This window comes from Pongo pygmaeus, chromosome 1 (assembly GCF_028885625.2).
Source record: "Pongo pygmaeus isolate AG05252 chromosome 1, NHGRI_mPonPyg2-v2.0_pri, whole genome shotgun sequence".
NCBI classification, from domain to species: Eukaryota; Metazoa; Chordata; class Mammalia; order Primates; family Hominidae; genus Pongo; species Pongo pygmaeus.
In genome coordinates this window covers 133255009-133270523 of record NC_072373.2, presented here as the reverse complement: position 1 = coordinate 133270523, position 15515 = coordinate 133255009, and the positions used below count along the sequence as shown (strand labels likewise).

At 34.8% G+C, this 15515-nt stretch overlaps 1 protein-coding gene across 6 annotated transcripts in view; it reads left to right on the top strand.

Annotated features, from left to right (window-relative positions):
* PTBP2 (polypyrimidine tract binding protein 2) overlaps positions 1-2815 on the top strand; it is a 92353-nt gene extending 89538 nt beyond the window's left edge. For 4 of the 6 annotated variants that reach the window (XM_054478638.2, XM_054478656.2, XM_063652711.1 and 1 more), the window contains 3 exons: positions 744-960; positions 1064-1141; positions 1312-2815. In XM_054478638.2, the coding sequence (XP_054334613.1) occupies positions 744-960; positions 1064-1141; positions 1312-1444 (428 nt within the window). In that variant the 3' untranslated portion in view covers positions 1445-2815. The remainder of the gene's footprint in view (positions 1-743; positions 961-1063; positions 1142-1311) is intronic. The other 2 variants (XM_054478647.2, XM_054478666.2) reach the window with 1 other exon arrangement.
* The last annotated feature ends 12700 nt before the right edge of the window (positions 2816-15515 follow it).

Below are 15515 nucleotides of genomic sequence, written 5' to 3'. Positions count from 1 at the left end.
AATATTTGCATTATACCAGTTGAGCTTCCCAAATGTGAAATGCTCGAATGAGCATTTCCCTTGAGCATCATGTTGGCACTCAGTTTTGGATTTTGGAACATTTCAGATTTCAGATTTCTGCATTAAGGATACTCAACCTGTACAGACTGGGAAAGGTATAAGCCATGTTAAAGAATGAGTTTCGACTTTGTCCTTAAGGGTTTTAAGCAGGTATTGACATGATCAGATTTGTAATTTATGAAGGTCATCAAGCTGCTGTATAGAAAATGGATTGGAAAAAATATCCAACAGGAAGACAAATATGAGACTGAGTTATCCAGATAAAAAATAATGGCAGTGAAAAGTAGAGAAATAGATCATGAATTTGAGGGACAATTAGGAGGAAGGCTATCGCAATATTTAGCAATTAGGATGTGTAACAGAAGGGAGAAAAAGAGCTAGGGATGCTTATCAAGTTTCTTTCTAGTGTAGCTCACTATATAATTTGTTAGCAGGATTGTTGAGGAAGATAGATATTCATAATCTGGATTTTCATTCTCTGAAAGTAGCTGGCTTTTTTGCCAGAATGCCTTGTCTAGTACAAATGAAAATGTACTTAAGTCTTGTCACCAATGGCTATGGTAAATTGGTGATTTATTTTAAAATCATAAGAAAATTCAAATTTTTAAACTGTTACTTTAAAAGAATTATGTTTGTTTTGAGCTTTGATATTGTTTGTTAATAGACATGCTTTCTTTTTATAGCCATGAATCATCTTAATGGACAGAAAATGTATGGAAAAATTATTCGTGTTACTCTGTCTAAACATCAGACTGTACAGCTACCTCGAGAGGGACTTGATGATCAAGGGCTAACAAAAGATTTTGGTAATTCCCCATTGCATCGTTTTAAGAAACCTGGATCCAAAAATTTTCAAAACATTTTTCCTCCTTCTGCCACTCTTCACCTATCTAATATCCCGTAAGTATATAAGCTACAGTGTATTAAGGAGATACATTCTATTTTGATAAAATACGAAATTTATTATTAATCTTCACTTTTTCTTCCCATTCAATTTTCCTAGTCCATCAGTAGCAGAAGAGGATCTACGAACACTGTTCGCTAACACTGGGGGCACTGTGAAAGCATTTAAGTTTTTTCAGTAAGCAAGCTTCCTTATCTTTAAATTAGTGACCTGATAAAATTTTTCTTTAAGTAGTTTTTGTTCTTTTTGTTTATAGAAATTTTTGATTCTGGAATGGCCAAAATTCAAGTATTTAATAAGCCCTTTCTAATTTGTATAAAGTATCTAATTTTATAATTTTGTTTCAGAAGAGATCACAAAATGGCTCTTCTTCAGATGGCAACAGTAGAAGAAGCTATTCAGGCCTTGATTGATCTTCATAATTATAACCTTGGAGAAAACCATCATCTGAGAGTGTCTTTCTCCAAGTCAACAATTTAAAAATGGGAAGATGAAGATTGGGGGTGAATCACATTGTTCAATGTCATCACCTATTTGACTGTTCAGAAAAGTGGGGACCAGAGTTTGATTTTTTTTGTTTTCTTTTGGGGTTTCTTTTTTTTTTCCCATGCTGTTATCATTCCTTGGTTATAAAATGAAATGGCATACGTAAAGGCAGAGTTGTTAACTGCTATATTTCATCTGTTCTATAGGGAAGCCATTTTGTCTTTAAAATTTCTGTTTAATTTTGCTTTTTTTTTTCTTTCAACTTAGTTGACATACGTGCCTTAAAAAGGAAAACTAGTGTTGCTATTGTGCATTTACTAGAAAAAAGGAATTGGTTGTTTAGGGCACACTGTTATATGGGAATTAAAATATGTTTAGGCAGGGGTGTGTAAAAAGGTTAAGTTTTTGTTTCTCCTGCTTGGAACTTATTTTGAATTACTGGCTTGTCACCTTTTTTTCTATTTAATCAAATAAGATACATGATATTGAAAGAATAAAGCAGCATTTTTAGTTTTTACTACCTTAGGCTTTATTGCTTTGAAAACAACATTGGCCTTTTGTATCTCACAATTCTGGTCTAGATTCAGTTATGAATGTAGGCATTAGTTAAAATTAACAAGATGCAGAGTATTAATTTCTTAAGACAACAAAGTGATTTCTGTAAGTTTGAGCCCTATGTGGAAAGCATTGTGGAATCTTAACCTTTTTGTACACACTCTTGTGGGACGTATCATATAAATGTCAGCACTAAGTAATGTCTTGTTTGTGGCTGAATATTTTTCGTAGATGTTTTTGAAGTTGACATGACTTACGTGCATTTAAATATATATTGCCATCCTTAGTTTGTAATTAAGATTTGGAATATGGTTGTGGATTTCTGAGCATGTGCAGACTGGTCTAGCTAGTTCAGGAACTGGTGCATGTATTTTTCAAAGATAAAGAAAGTGTACTGCGAAAATATGCAGGAAGATTAATTTTGTGGCAGTTTTCTAAAACTGACAACCAGGTGGGACCAAAGTTTATGTGCCTTTAGTCTTAATTTACCTTGCATTGTAATATTCAGTTTTAATAAATCTTCAAAATATTTTGTATTTAGGAATAGATCTGACTTTAATAAAAACATGGCTCAGAATCTACAGGTCAAATTAATTTGAACAGTTCTTGTCAATCTGAATTGTTGATTCTGTTTAAATGACCAATACTTTTTGAAATTGATGTACTTAGTTTCAAGATTCATAGATTCTGTTATCTATGTAGACAGAATGGTCATGTATATTTTCTATTAGTTGAGTTTTTACATCTTTAGAAATGTAAAATTCAGTATAGTTTGAAAGCGGCACAATTAAAAATTAATTTTCTAACAAAGTTGGGAGGTTTGATGGTTGTTTAATTTCATTTTGTGTGTACTCTGCTTACCTCTGTAGCATGCTCAATAAACACTTCTGTAGCTCTATATTCACCTTTTCTGTCTTTCTCTGCTGCCTTTTCTCTCTCCTCTTCTTTGTTTTCACTCCACTGTGCTTCTGAATTCATGTTTATTCTCTGCCAGGGTGGGAAAGGAGTAATAATATTACAATTCTATGGCTTTATACCATAAATAAATCTAGATGCTGTGAAAATATACCAGCTGGTTTTTTTTAATTTAAAAGATGGTAACTGCTTTTCAGGAGGACACATATTAAACATTTCCCACCCTGTTATAATCTACTGCTTTAAAGACATAACTTTTATTGTAGCTTGTTAATTCTATCTCTTTTGTTCTTGTTGTTTTTTTTTTTTTCCAGTAGATTTATGCACTAATAGATCTTTTGGATTTGCCATGCTCTCTTGCTGCAGTTTCATCTTTCATCTTTTGTGTCTGCTAAAGATTTCTTACTAATCTTAGACTACCTTGTGAGTTAACAAAAAGAACTTGATGTTACTGGGAAGAAAGAGCAGCATATCGTCTGCTTTTGCCTTGGGTGGGAAGGATGATATACATTCAAGTATTTAAAAACTTACAGTAATTTGCATTTAACAACTGAAGATGTTACTACTTTAACTTTTTAAACAGTTACAATTAGGGTGCTATTTATATTCAAAATATTTTGGTCAGTTTTTCTAAACAGATATATTGGTATCAAATAACTTTGGAGTTAACGCATGGTTTCTTAGGTTTGTTCTGTTATAAAATATCCCACACTTATGCAAAACTTATACATAGGATAATAAAAAGTAAATGAAGGAACATAAAATGTTTTACTATACTTAATGTAGTAATTCAGTTACCTCCAAGAAAGAAGAATATAATAAGTAAAATAATTCTGTTTACACTAGTGTCACTGTTGTCATCTGAAGAAGAACCATTAGAGTCAACAGTTTGGGATGATTTGGAAGCTAGGTTATCTGTGTTTTTTTCTTAAAGTAACATTGTAGCACAGAGGAACTCTAGCAGCATCAGATAAGTCTAAAGTAAAAAACCAATACCAGGGTTAGTGAACAGTAATTGAACAAAGCTTTTCAAGGTGAAGTTTTTCTCAGTAATTAGTGGTGGTTATAATATTTGAAAGTAGGTTCTGTCACCTTTTCAGGTGCTCATTGTGGGTGGGATTGCCTTGGGAAGGAGAAACTAAGTCCTGAGCTGTGTGTGTGAACTTAAGTTTGTGCCAGTTGCTAAGCTGGTGAGAGTTCCCAATCTCCCTAGTGGGAGATAACCAGAAACTAGCTCTTCCTGCCTAAGGACTACAGCAGATTCTATACTCTATTACAGTATGCCCTAATACAGCCTTCCTTCCAAAGCACCAAGTCACTAAAGGAGGATTTTGACATTCTAGAATATTTTTAATTCAGTACATCAAATTAACCCAGGCCTTGGCATATAGTGAATTGCTTATTAAAAGTTAGGTAAAAATAATAACAGCTTTGTCGTATATTAGTATTCTATGACTCTTAGAGTGAACTAGCTAACAATGAAGTATTCTTAGGACTTAGCTGCTTTGTTAATAGAGGTCTTAACTTGAGTATTTAGAAATAATCAGAAAAATTATTTTTTGATATTAAATAAGATGTATTTTGGAAATGAGTTTTAAAGTACCTACTTAAGGAAGAGATATCTACAGTTTATATTTAATGTTAGCATTTGAAAGCAACGAAGAAAATTTTTCCTTAACCAGGAAGTGTAATGAATCATTATATTAGAGATTAAATTAACACTTGGGAAGCATTTTAGCCCCTAGAGTTAAGGTTAGTATAGTGAAATTGTGGTGATTAGCTTAATTCATTCATGTACATCTATTTGTATCACCATATAATTACTAGGGAAAGGACAAAATCACTTTTCAAAGCCTCAATATTATTTGTAAAATGGAGGCAGTACTGCTCTGCTCCCCTCACAGGATTATTATAGAGGCTCAAATAGGATAAGTGAAGGAATGCTATGCAATTAGTAAACTGTAATGCCAGAGTTCCCAGACTGCCAGATTTGCCCACAGTAAACTTCATTATCCACAATACATGTTATCCTAATATGTCTTTTTGCTACAAAGAAATACTAATGTTTTAAAATTATTTACTAGTTTCATAAAGCAGAAAGATGTAAAATGCAGTTATAGAGAGCATCCCAAGCCAAATGAAACCATGGATTTAGCGTTATATTTTCTGTTTGAACATGATAGCCCAACCATAAAATGCACATATTTAATTTAATTATAGACTGCACTTAAGATTTCATATGTATAAAAAAGTTGCTGTGAAACAGGTAATTCTAACACTCAGGAATTTCAAGGCTAAGGAAGAAAAACATTCTCATGAGCAGCTCTGAACTTCAAACAGGATTTTCTGGCTGCCTTAATATATTAAAATGGAGCCTAAATCTGAAAACGTTTTGTTCATTCAGAAGAAAGTACAGAATTCAGTGAAATTGAGCACACTAGGAAATCTGATGGCAAGAATTCAGCAGAAAGTCTTAATTTTAAACCGTAATATTCATTGATTATCCAAAACCTTAATTTTATAGTTATTCTTTGTTATTTGAATAGTTTCCCTTTAAATTTTTTAGTTTCGGGTTTTGCAAATAAAAGTGTACATGTTAAAGTTATGGAGTATTAGATTATTCACATTAAGAACTGTTCAAATACGCGGAAAAATAAACTGTAATGAACACCTATGCACTTCACTCAACTATATCACTACCTAACATTTTCCATATTTTAAATGTAATTATATATTAGTTGAAAGAAAACATTACAGAATGAGCTGAAATCCCGTATGAACCTCTTTCTGATCTTAGTTCAAACCTTATTCTTTCCCAAGAGGTAATTATTACCTTCAATTTAGTGTTATTCAGTGGTTGCTTTTCAAGAGGAATTTGTCCTATATTCTGTAGGCTAAATTTCTTGTTCTGCCTAGTTATAAAAATGGCAAATAATATAATATTGGGTGTTTAAATAGTACAATATTGTTCAAAACACACTTTATAATTTTTAACAGACTGTTTGGACATTGATAATTCCCTTATCAAATCTCATGACATTTAACCAATTTTTAACAAGGATTTTAAATCGTGTTTAAGAAATAAGTCATCTGGGCCTCAGGTTTCTCTTAAAGATATAAACAAGGAGCTATATCATTGGTATTTTAGAAGCTGAATTATGTGTAAGATCCTTAAATACAAACATACCCTTTGTAGCTTCACAGAGCCACCCTTTTTGCACTTCTCTCCCTTTTCTTCCTCCCTCCTTTGCTCCCATTTCAATGGACAGAAAGACTATGTGGCATCTCTATTTTCATTCACTTGGTTTATTGTCTTGGTATGTTGTATAGGTTTTTGAATCAAAGAAAATTTTAACATTTTTAGATATTTCAAACATACAAAAAGTAGAAGAATATAACAAACCCTTGTCAGCTTCAGTTAGCAACTTAGATCTTCCTTGTTTCCTCCACCCAATTCTCATCTCCTTTATTAATGCAAATCCCAGACATATTTTATCAAGAAATTTTGTGGTATGTATTTGTGTTTTTTCATTCCTAGTCATAGTTGCTTTCTCTAATATCTAGACTAGCCTAGCTTGTCAATACTACTTTTCTTCAAATCCTAGAACCTCGCTATTAAAAATGCAGTCACCAGACCAGTGGCAAATTAGTATCACCTAGGAGTTTATTAGAAACTCAATCTATGATCCTACTGAATCTACATTTTGATAAGATGGGAAGGTGATGCATTTGGACATAAGTTGGAGAAGCACTCTTAATAGAATGCATTTTTTCAGTTCTATAAAAATCAGCTTCAAAGTTTTTTCCTGAGTGTGGAAATTATTTCATTAGTAATTTTAAGTTATGCGGATACATAGTTAATACCGAGAAATAATTGAACTGAAAAGGAACCCGGATATCTAGTTTTAACCAGCTGTTTTAAAGATAAACAGTTCTAGAGATCAAATGAATAGTTTAGCAACATATTTATTGTAACTTACCTGTAGTTAGAATCCAAGTCCCTGGCTTTCCAATCCAGTCTTCAATGTATTACACTGATCAAAAGAAATACAGGCCTGCTATTATTCATAAATTTAAACTATTATGTACAAGTTGATAGCTTATAATAGAAATCAGTATGATTAGTGTTAAAAGTCAAATTTAGTCTGACAGGGAAGGAATGTCCATGTGAATTGATTTTTTTTAATGGAATGCAAATTAATACTCTTAATTCCTGATTTGTTTATTACATTTTGTGGTTTAATAAAATGATACTTGGGTCATTTTCGTAAATAGCTTTTCTGTTCACTTAATGCTTCCTCAGTCACATTCTCTACTGCTATTGCATAGCACAGTCTAACAGTTGAAATGCCTAAGCCTTACTGAATGATGACTGATATTCTCTCTGAGAGTTAGAGCTGTACTATAAATATACATTTACCTGTGCAAAGTATGCCTTCAGGGGCTATTCCCCATAACCTTAGCAAAATTTTAAAGTATTCTTATGGCTAGCAATTTTATCTATTGTCATGTCTTACTATTTCCTGCTTACCACCCCCATTTGTCTCTAAACCTTGTTGCTGCATTAGCTGTCCATCACTTAACACTGTTTCTCTGTTTTTCTTCCATCATTCTCTTCTTTGCAACTAAATGACTTAGACTTTTTATAACCATAATCAACCAGTTACATTCTTTTTATTTGTGGTTAATGAGTTGATAAGTGATAGTGCATTTTATGTAATATTCAGGTGTTATACTATTTTTATCTGGTTCACCTTAAAACCTCCCTGCCCCCACTCCCTTTTTTTGTGGGGGGTTTTTTAATTATTTTTTTTTCCAATTTTGTTTTGTTTTGCTTTTTAACTTCTGGGATTGCAGTGGTTCCAGATGGTTGAAATCACTAGTAGTGATTTACATGAAGCATCCATGTATTTATTCCTGGTATATTGAACTATAGTGGAGGGAAATTGGTCGAAGAATTACGGTTAAAGAGCTCCTTTAAAAAGGAGATTGGTAGAATTCTAAAATGTGATTCCAATTTATATAGTCATGATTCTTAGAAATTAGCTACAGGAAGAGATAGTAACATTGCTATAGTTGTCTTTGCCCTAAGTTTGGAGTTTTATAGCGTAAAATATATATAATGGCTCTAATTATAAATACACTTTTACTCTGGAAAAAGCATAGACATTGACATGAGACATTTAAAAACCATTATTTTCTCATCTGTAAAATGGAGAGAATTACTTCATATGTTCACTTATAAGGATTATGTGAAATACTGTTCCATTCCGTTAGTAGTTTTTGTTTTCCTCTAATTGGGGGTGGGGGCAGTTTTTGGCATTCTATTTATGATAGGTTTTTTTTTCCCCTAAAATCATTTTGACCTCTCAAAAGACATTTGCTATGTACGTTGGACATTTGCTATGTACATTGTAGAGAATACAAAGATAAACAGAACCACAGTACAGCTGGTTCTATAAGACATTGAAAATGCATATTTCTTCTAGCATATTTAATATATTAGGGAACAATTTAAGCATAATGTGAATTTCATGTTTAGTTAAGATTTCATCCTGAGAAACAAATGAAAGCAGGGAATTACAACCAGCTGAACCAGCTGTGTAGGAAATATATATATGGTGTGCACATGTGTACCTACCTCAGACATCTATTAGCATTCTCAGTTTTCCACAAGTTAAGAGCCACGCTCATCCATATCTGGTGCTAATAACCTCCTATCCAATTTCAGATAGCTGTTTTCAACACATCTGACACCCTCTTTTTTTCAAGCAAACTTCAGGTCTTTTTCACGATAGTCATTTATAGTAGTATTTATATATTAACCATTTAACATGTAAACTGTGCTACCTCTTAAGAAATTAATTCTATCCTTTTTAGTGTCACAGTTGAAGATTTTGAGTGTTTTGCCCTAACCTTATCATTTTCCTCTTAAGTCCTGTGGTTTTTATTGTATGATTTTGCATAGTGTGGCAATTCTTGGAAATGCTTATGTTGTGTTATAGTATAACTGACTTACTACTTTCAAATAGCTTCTAGTCTGATTCACGTTATGACAGTATACAGTATAGCAAAATAAGGACATCAGGGAACAGGAGGCTGAGCATATTACCATTTATTAGTGGTAGCTTGAGCAAGGCACTTCATTTATCTAAGTCCATTTTCTTATCTGTACTATGGAGGTGATGATAGTACATGTCTTTTCTGTCTTGTGTTATTTGTAGTTTCAAGTAAGATAACTTATGAAATATGCTGTAGAAATATAGGATTGCGAATATCTAGTGGTACAAAAATCAACTTTTGGCCCAATTTTAAGGTGAGATAATTATGAGACATTTTTCGACCTCAAAGTCTTTGTTCTTTTCTCTCTACACCATTGTGAATAACACAGTGTACATATGAGATTAATTTATTACCTCAACTTTCCATTTTTGTTTTGTAAAGTAGTAGTTTAATTTTTTGTATCTATTTATAAAGTTAACTACAGGAGTGTACCTGCAGTTAACTTTATACAGTTAAGAAGAGGTTGGTTTCAGTTTTAAAGATTGTATGTCAGTGTAAAACATCCATTATTATGCTTTCAAGTAAAATAGCTCCTAAAAATATGGATTACTACCAACTTTCAAGGAAAATAGCTCCTTAGGAATATGGATTACTAGGCACATAAGTTGCTAACATTTGCTTTTATTATTATTATTTTAGACAGAGTCTTGCTCTGTCACCCAGGCTGGAGTGCGGTGGTATGATCTCGGCTCACTGCAACCTCCGCCTCTCGGGTTCAAGCAATTCTCCTGCCTCAGCCTTCTGAGTAGCTAGGATTACAGGCACCCACCACCACACCCAGCTGATTTTTGTATTTTTAGTATAGACGAGGTTTTACCATGTGACCAGGCTGGTTTCGAACTCCTGACCTCAAATGATCCACCTGCCTCAGCCTCCCAAACTGCTGGGATTACAGGCGTGAGCCACCACTCCCAGCCTATTTGCTAACATTTAACCTCTTGAGAGTCTTTAATTCTTTTGTTCTACAAGTGTTCATTACCTGCTAACTATGTGCCAGCTTAGATGCTGTGGATGAAATATAGGTTGGTGCTAAAGTAATTGGGATTTTTGCCGTTAAAATTACAAAAACCACAATTACTTTTGCACCAACCTAAATAACTAAAACACAATTTCTTCCTATCATGGGGCTTTCAGTTTGGTGTGAGATGAGTAAAGAATTATATGGGTTGGTAAGTTTTCTGGAGGAACTATTCGGTGTTATTACAGTGTGCTCAATCTTTAGCAGTTAGGAAAGGATTCTTGAAGGTAGTTGTATTACTTGGGTTGGAGGTAAGTGTTGGGGACACAAGTGTTAGAAACAGAACAGTTTGTTTAAAAGGGGGGGACAAACAAAGGACCAGAATCAAGATTATGGCACCCTGGAGAAAGTTAAGCATGGCTAGGTCATAAATTAGGAGACAAGGAACAATTAGAGAAACACGTTTGGATAGAAAAGTCAGATTATTGGCTGTGCTAAGTTGTTTGGGCTCCACTAGGGTTTCTAAATGCAGTTATTGGTAAAATGGACTTAGGAGAAGGGACAGGGTTGACATGACAAATCTAGTGAATTTATGTTCATTAAAATATCCCTTTTGAATTGATTTAGTTTTTGTATGTTTCTTTTTTATAATTCCAAAAAATCATACAAATAAGTTTACTTAAACTTATCCATCTAAAAGCTGCACACAAAACTTGATATTAGATTCTTTTAAAATTACAAAATTAAGACTTCCAAAGAATCTTGTTGAATAAGAGTAAAAGGAAGAACCTTACTCAGTAAAGCTGCGTTATACTTCGGCAGTTTGAACCCATGGCCATGCCTCTCTGTGTGATGAGGATTAGGCAAAACCATGGAAGAAACATGCATGTTTTTGAATTGTCTTTCCATGGTAACTTAAAACATTTTTTCATGAAACGTGGATATAGATCATTAGAAAACTGCAAAACATAAAGCTTGTAAGTTATAAGACTTGAGATTTATCTCTTTTTTTTTTTTTTCTTCTGTGAGGGAGAGTCTTGCTCTGTCGCCCAGGCTGGAGTGCAACAGTGTGGTTTCTGCTCACTGCACCCTCCGCCTCCCAGGTTCAAGTAATTCTCCTGCCTCAGCCTCCTGAGTAGCTGGGACTACAGGCGTGTGCTGCCATGCCCGGCTAATTTTTTTGTGTTTTTACTAGAGACGGTTTCACCATGTTGGCCAGGCTGGTCTCGAACTCCTGACCTCAATGATCTACCTGCCTCAGCCTTCTGAATTACAGGGATTACAGGCATGAGCCATGGCACCTGGCCAAGATGAAATTTCAAGGCCATTTTAGCCACTGTGCTTTTAAGACTACTTAAAGCTGTGCTTTCAGGTCTCCCCAGGAATACTGGTTCACTCTATGCTATTGCTGCTGCTATTCTGGCTTGAGAATTTTGAGAATCACTACTCTAAGATACAATTTTAAGTTTTGACATGTGAATTATTTTGTTGAGTAGAAAGAATTAATGTAGATAAGCAAAAACCCCTTTATAAAAAATGCTTACCCTTTAAAAAATGTTGAATCCTCACAGTATGATTAAATACTACTTGTAAAAGTGTCTGTTAACCATAACATATTTTTAGATAATTTGAGTAGAATTATACATGCAATATATTCTTGAGTTTGTGACCAACAAAGAAACATTAATGATTGAAAATTCACCATACATTACTATGTGTGTCTCTCCACCTGCTATCTACTTCAATTTTTTTTTTATATATAAAAGTCATTAAAGTCATTTGTAATTGAGTTTATTTTTTTTTCTTAAGACAGGGTCTCACTCTTGTCACCCAGGCTGGAGTGCAAATGGCATGATCACAGCTTACTGCAGCCTTAACCTCCCAGGTTCGATAGATCCTTCCACCTCAGTCCCCCACAGGCATGCATCACTTGCCTGACTAGTTTTTGTGTTTTTTTGTAGAGACAAGGTTTTGCCATGTTGCCCAGACTGGTCTCAAACTTGGGCCCAAGGCATCCGCCTGCCTCGGCTTCCCAAAGTGCTGGGATTACATGTGTGAGCCACCACACCCAGTCATGAGAATTAGTTTAAATCAAGTAAACAAAATGTCTATGGGAATATTGAGCTTCATGATAGATACCTAAGTTTTCCCAAAAATAATTGTGTTAGCATTTCACTGAATCACTATACTTAACCTAGAAATCTAGGTTACCAATAACATAGTCTCTTTCAGGTTTTTTTCTTTTCCTGTGTCTTTCTTTTTACTAAAATCATTCATAACTGGGATGACTTATGGAGTTGATATCTTAGGTCAAATCCCAATTTAGAAACTCCCAAAAGCCTGTCAAATTTTGACACATACTTTAAATGAACTGTTATTGAGTAGATATAATTTAGTTGTAATAGTTTAATAGTGTTTGACCTATCCAAACAGTTAAAAGAACTCTCATTTTATTCAATCTATATTTAATATATTTACTGCATAAATCTCAGACCCTCTTCGTCCAGCACATGGCCCTATTAAATGAAAAATAAGTGGCAAAATTAGTCCAAATTTTGTTTTCACTTGTCATCTATTTTCACTAAATTGTGTATCTAAACACAATATACACAAGTACTAATCTGCCAGTAACAAGGTTTTCCTTTTTTTTTTTAAGAATAGCTAGGATTTTGTTTTCTGCTGGGGTTGGAAAGCTTAAGTATGTGATTCCTTGTAGAATTGTTGAGGCAAACTATAGGAAGCAATTGAGATTATAAAACAAGACAAGAACAGAGCAACATTATTTAACATGTAAGAAGATTATGTAAGAAGAAAGAACGCAAACATGGTTACATATGTCCTTTTCCATCTGCGCTACTCAACAATCATCTTCATGCATTGGGATCTGGAATCATGGTGAATTTTTTTCTTTTCCACTTCCTTAAACAAAATAAAAAGTATTTCCTAAGAAGCAAATAACAGCTATTTGACAATTTGCTGAAAATTTGAGGTTCAGTATAAAAAACTAAATTTATACTGTTTTCATTTGCTGTGATGAAGACATGACAAAATCAGAATGGTGTTCCTACCCATGGACTTAATCTAGCTTTGTTAGATTTGCAGTGCAAGAAGAGGACATACGCCTTTAATTTGTATATACAACCAACACTAAAAGTAAACCATCTATCTGGTAGTCCTTCAGTGAAAAAAGAGGATGGAGCAAAGAATGTTTTTTGAATTTTATCCTTCTTGGTTCTGGCCCCTTATCTAGCTGTCTTATTTCTGACACAATTTTATATTAACATTTCTTCTGTCTTTTAGATGTAAGTCTTACACATTTTTATCATAAGATGTAAATGCATTTTTGCACTAAAGAGCCAGAACTTTCAGCTGTCCCCCATCTTTGTCCTGAAGTACCAGCATCGGAACATCTGTTTTCATTTTTCAGATTAGGGCTTAGTAAAGCTTCAGGAAATGACACTCCTGTTGGAGCAGTGGCAGCAGGAAAACAAATCTGATGTCCAGTAGGTCTGGATTTAAAGGTGTGGTCTTGTAATAAGTAATAGCTAGAGCTTAGAGAATATTTTCTAGACACATTCACTATGCTGAACTCTATATGCATTTGCTGATTTAATTCCTGTGGCAAATATTACTTCCATATTAGAGAAATCAGGTTCAGTAGGTGTTAACTACCAAGGTCATATAGCAGATGGTAAAGCCTGAACCTGTATTTTAAACACTGATTCTCCCACTGTCATCCCAGGCCACAAGCTTTTAGTGATAACACTTTATCATAAGCCTCCATAAATATGCAGAATTTTCACTTGACACATTTATTTACCCTGTCTCATTGCCCTGCCTACTTAAGCCTCAGGTAGGGACAAATAAACACAAAGCTGGGCTTACTTTCCAGTGGAGGTGAGCCAGTTGCAGAGACCAGGTGATAGCATTCTTTGCTTTTCACTCTTCAAGTTGGGTAGGTACACCAGAATCTCGACTCTGCCTAAAAGGAATGTATGTGTGTTCATATGAGTGTGTGTGTGTGTGTGTGTGTGTGTGTGTGTACAAAATAGTTATAGTCTGCTTCAGCCATACTAGCTGCTTTCTAACAACATATACACATTTTTTGTTTTTGGAGTTAGGTTTTTGTGTTTCTCCCCTCAGCTTGCTTGCTTCTAGCTCTGTGATCTCCACATATCTTTCCAGAGTCATTAAATTTCCCCTCCTCTGTAGAGCCCTCTCTGATGTCTAGAGACTACATGGCTTTCTGTACTATTTAACTGATCACTTTATTCATTCAAAACAGACTTTATTAATGACCTCTGATTACCAGGAATGCATTTGTAATTAGGGCCTGAATTTATGATTCTCTTATTTGTGGCCCTTAGAACAGTATCAACATTACTTGAGAACTTAGTATAAATGCATATTCTCAAGACTCACCCTAGATCTACTGAAATACAAATTAGGAGGGGTGGGGCTCAGCAATTTGTTTTTTTAACAAGCCTTGCAGATGACTCTGATGGACACCAATGGTTGAGAATCATTGGCTTATATAACAAGGCCACTGATTTTCCAACACTTAACACCTGTGCTGGCTGTGAGGCTCTGATCACCTAGTATGTCTGTTACTTACCCCAGTGTAGTGAAGCCTCAGTCCACTGAGTTTTGCAATATGTTCACCTCCATTTCCACTCGGAACCTATTTGTACTAACTTCAACATCTACAGACCTCTGATTTCTCAAGGCGTCAGCCTACACTAGCTTATAAAACAGGCCTTCAGTGACTAGTTTCTTTCAACTTTCAACACTTCCTTTGGTTTTAGCACATTAATAATAGCTACTATTTAAGAATTGCAGCCAGGAGCGGTGGCTCACGCCTGTAATCCCAGCACTTTTGGAGGCCGAGGCGGGCGGATCAGGAGGTCAGGAGATCCAGACCATCCTGGCTAACAAGGTGAAACCTCGTCTTTACTAAAAAAATACAAAGAAATTAGCTGGGAGTGGTGGCGGGCACCTGTAGGAGGCTGAGGCAGGAGAATGGCGTGAACCCGGGAGGTGGAGCTTGCAGTGAGCCGAGATCGCGCCACTGCACTCCAGTCTGGGCGACAGAGTGAGACTCCTTCTCAAAAAAAAAAAAGAGATTGCTTTTGGCAAGCTCTGCATAAAGTACTTTATACGGTTTCCAAAGTCACAGAGTCTATGCGTGGTAAAGCTGTAATTCTAACAGGAATTCTTTCTCTAGAACCTGCACTCATCTGCTGCACTATGCTCTTTGTAACACTTGAGTCAGCTAAGTGCACTCAGATCACTGCCCACAATGTCCGTTCCTCAAATCATTTCTCATTTTCCACCTCACACTCACTTATATACTTTTCTGTGCTTTTTTTTTTTTCTGAACCAACTTCACCACTGCTACTATCTCCTTGACCTTTTTAATGGGCCTGTGGAATGCTGTTCCTCATGCCGTGGTAAACAAAACGTATCCTTAATGTTCATAAAATATGTCTTCCTTGGTCTTGTCTTAACCAATACTAACCTAGTTCTGCCCATTTTGTGTGCATCCCACAGGATCAGAAAGTAGTGCATGTTCTT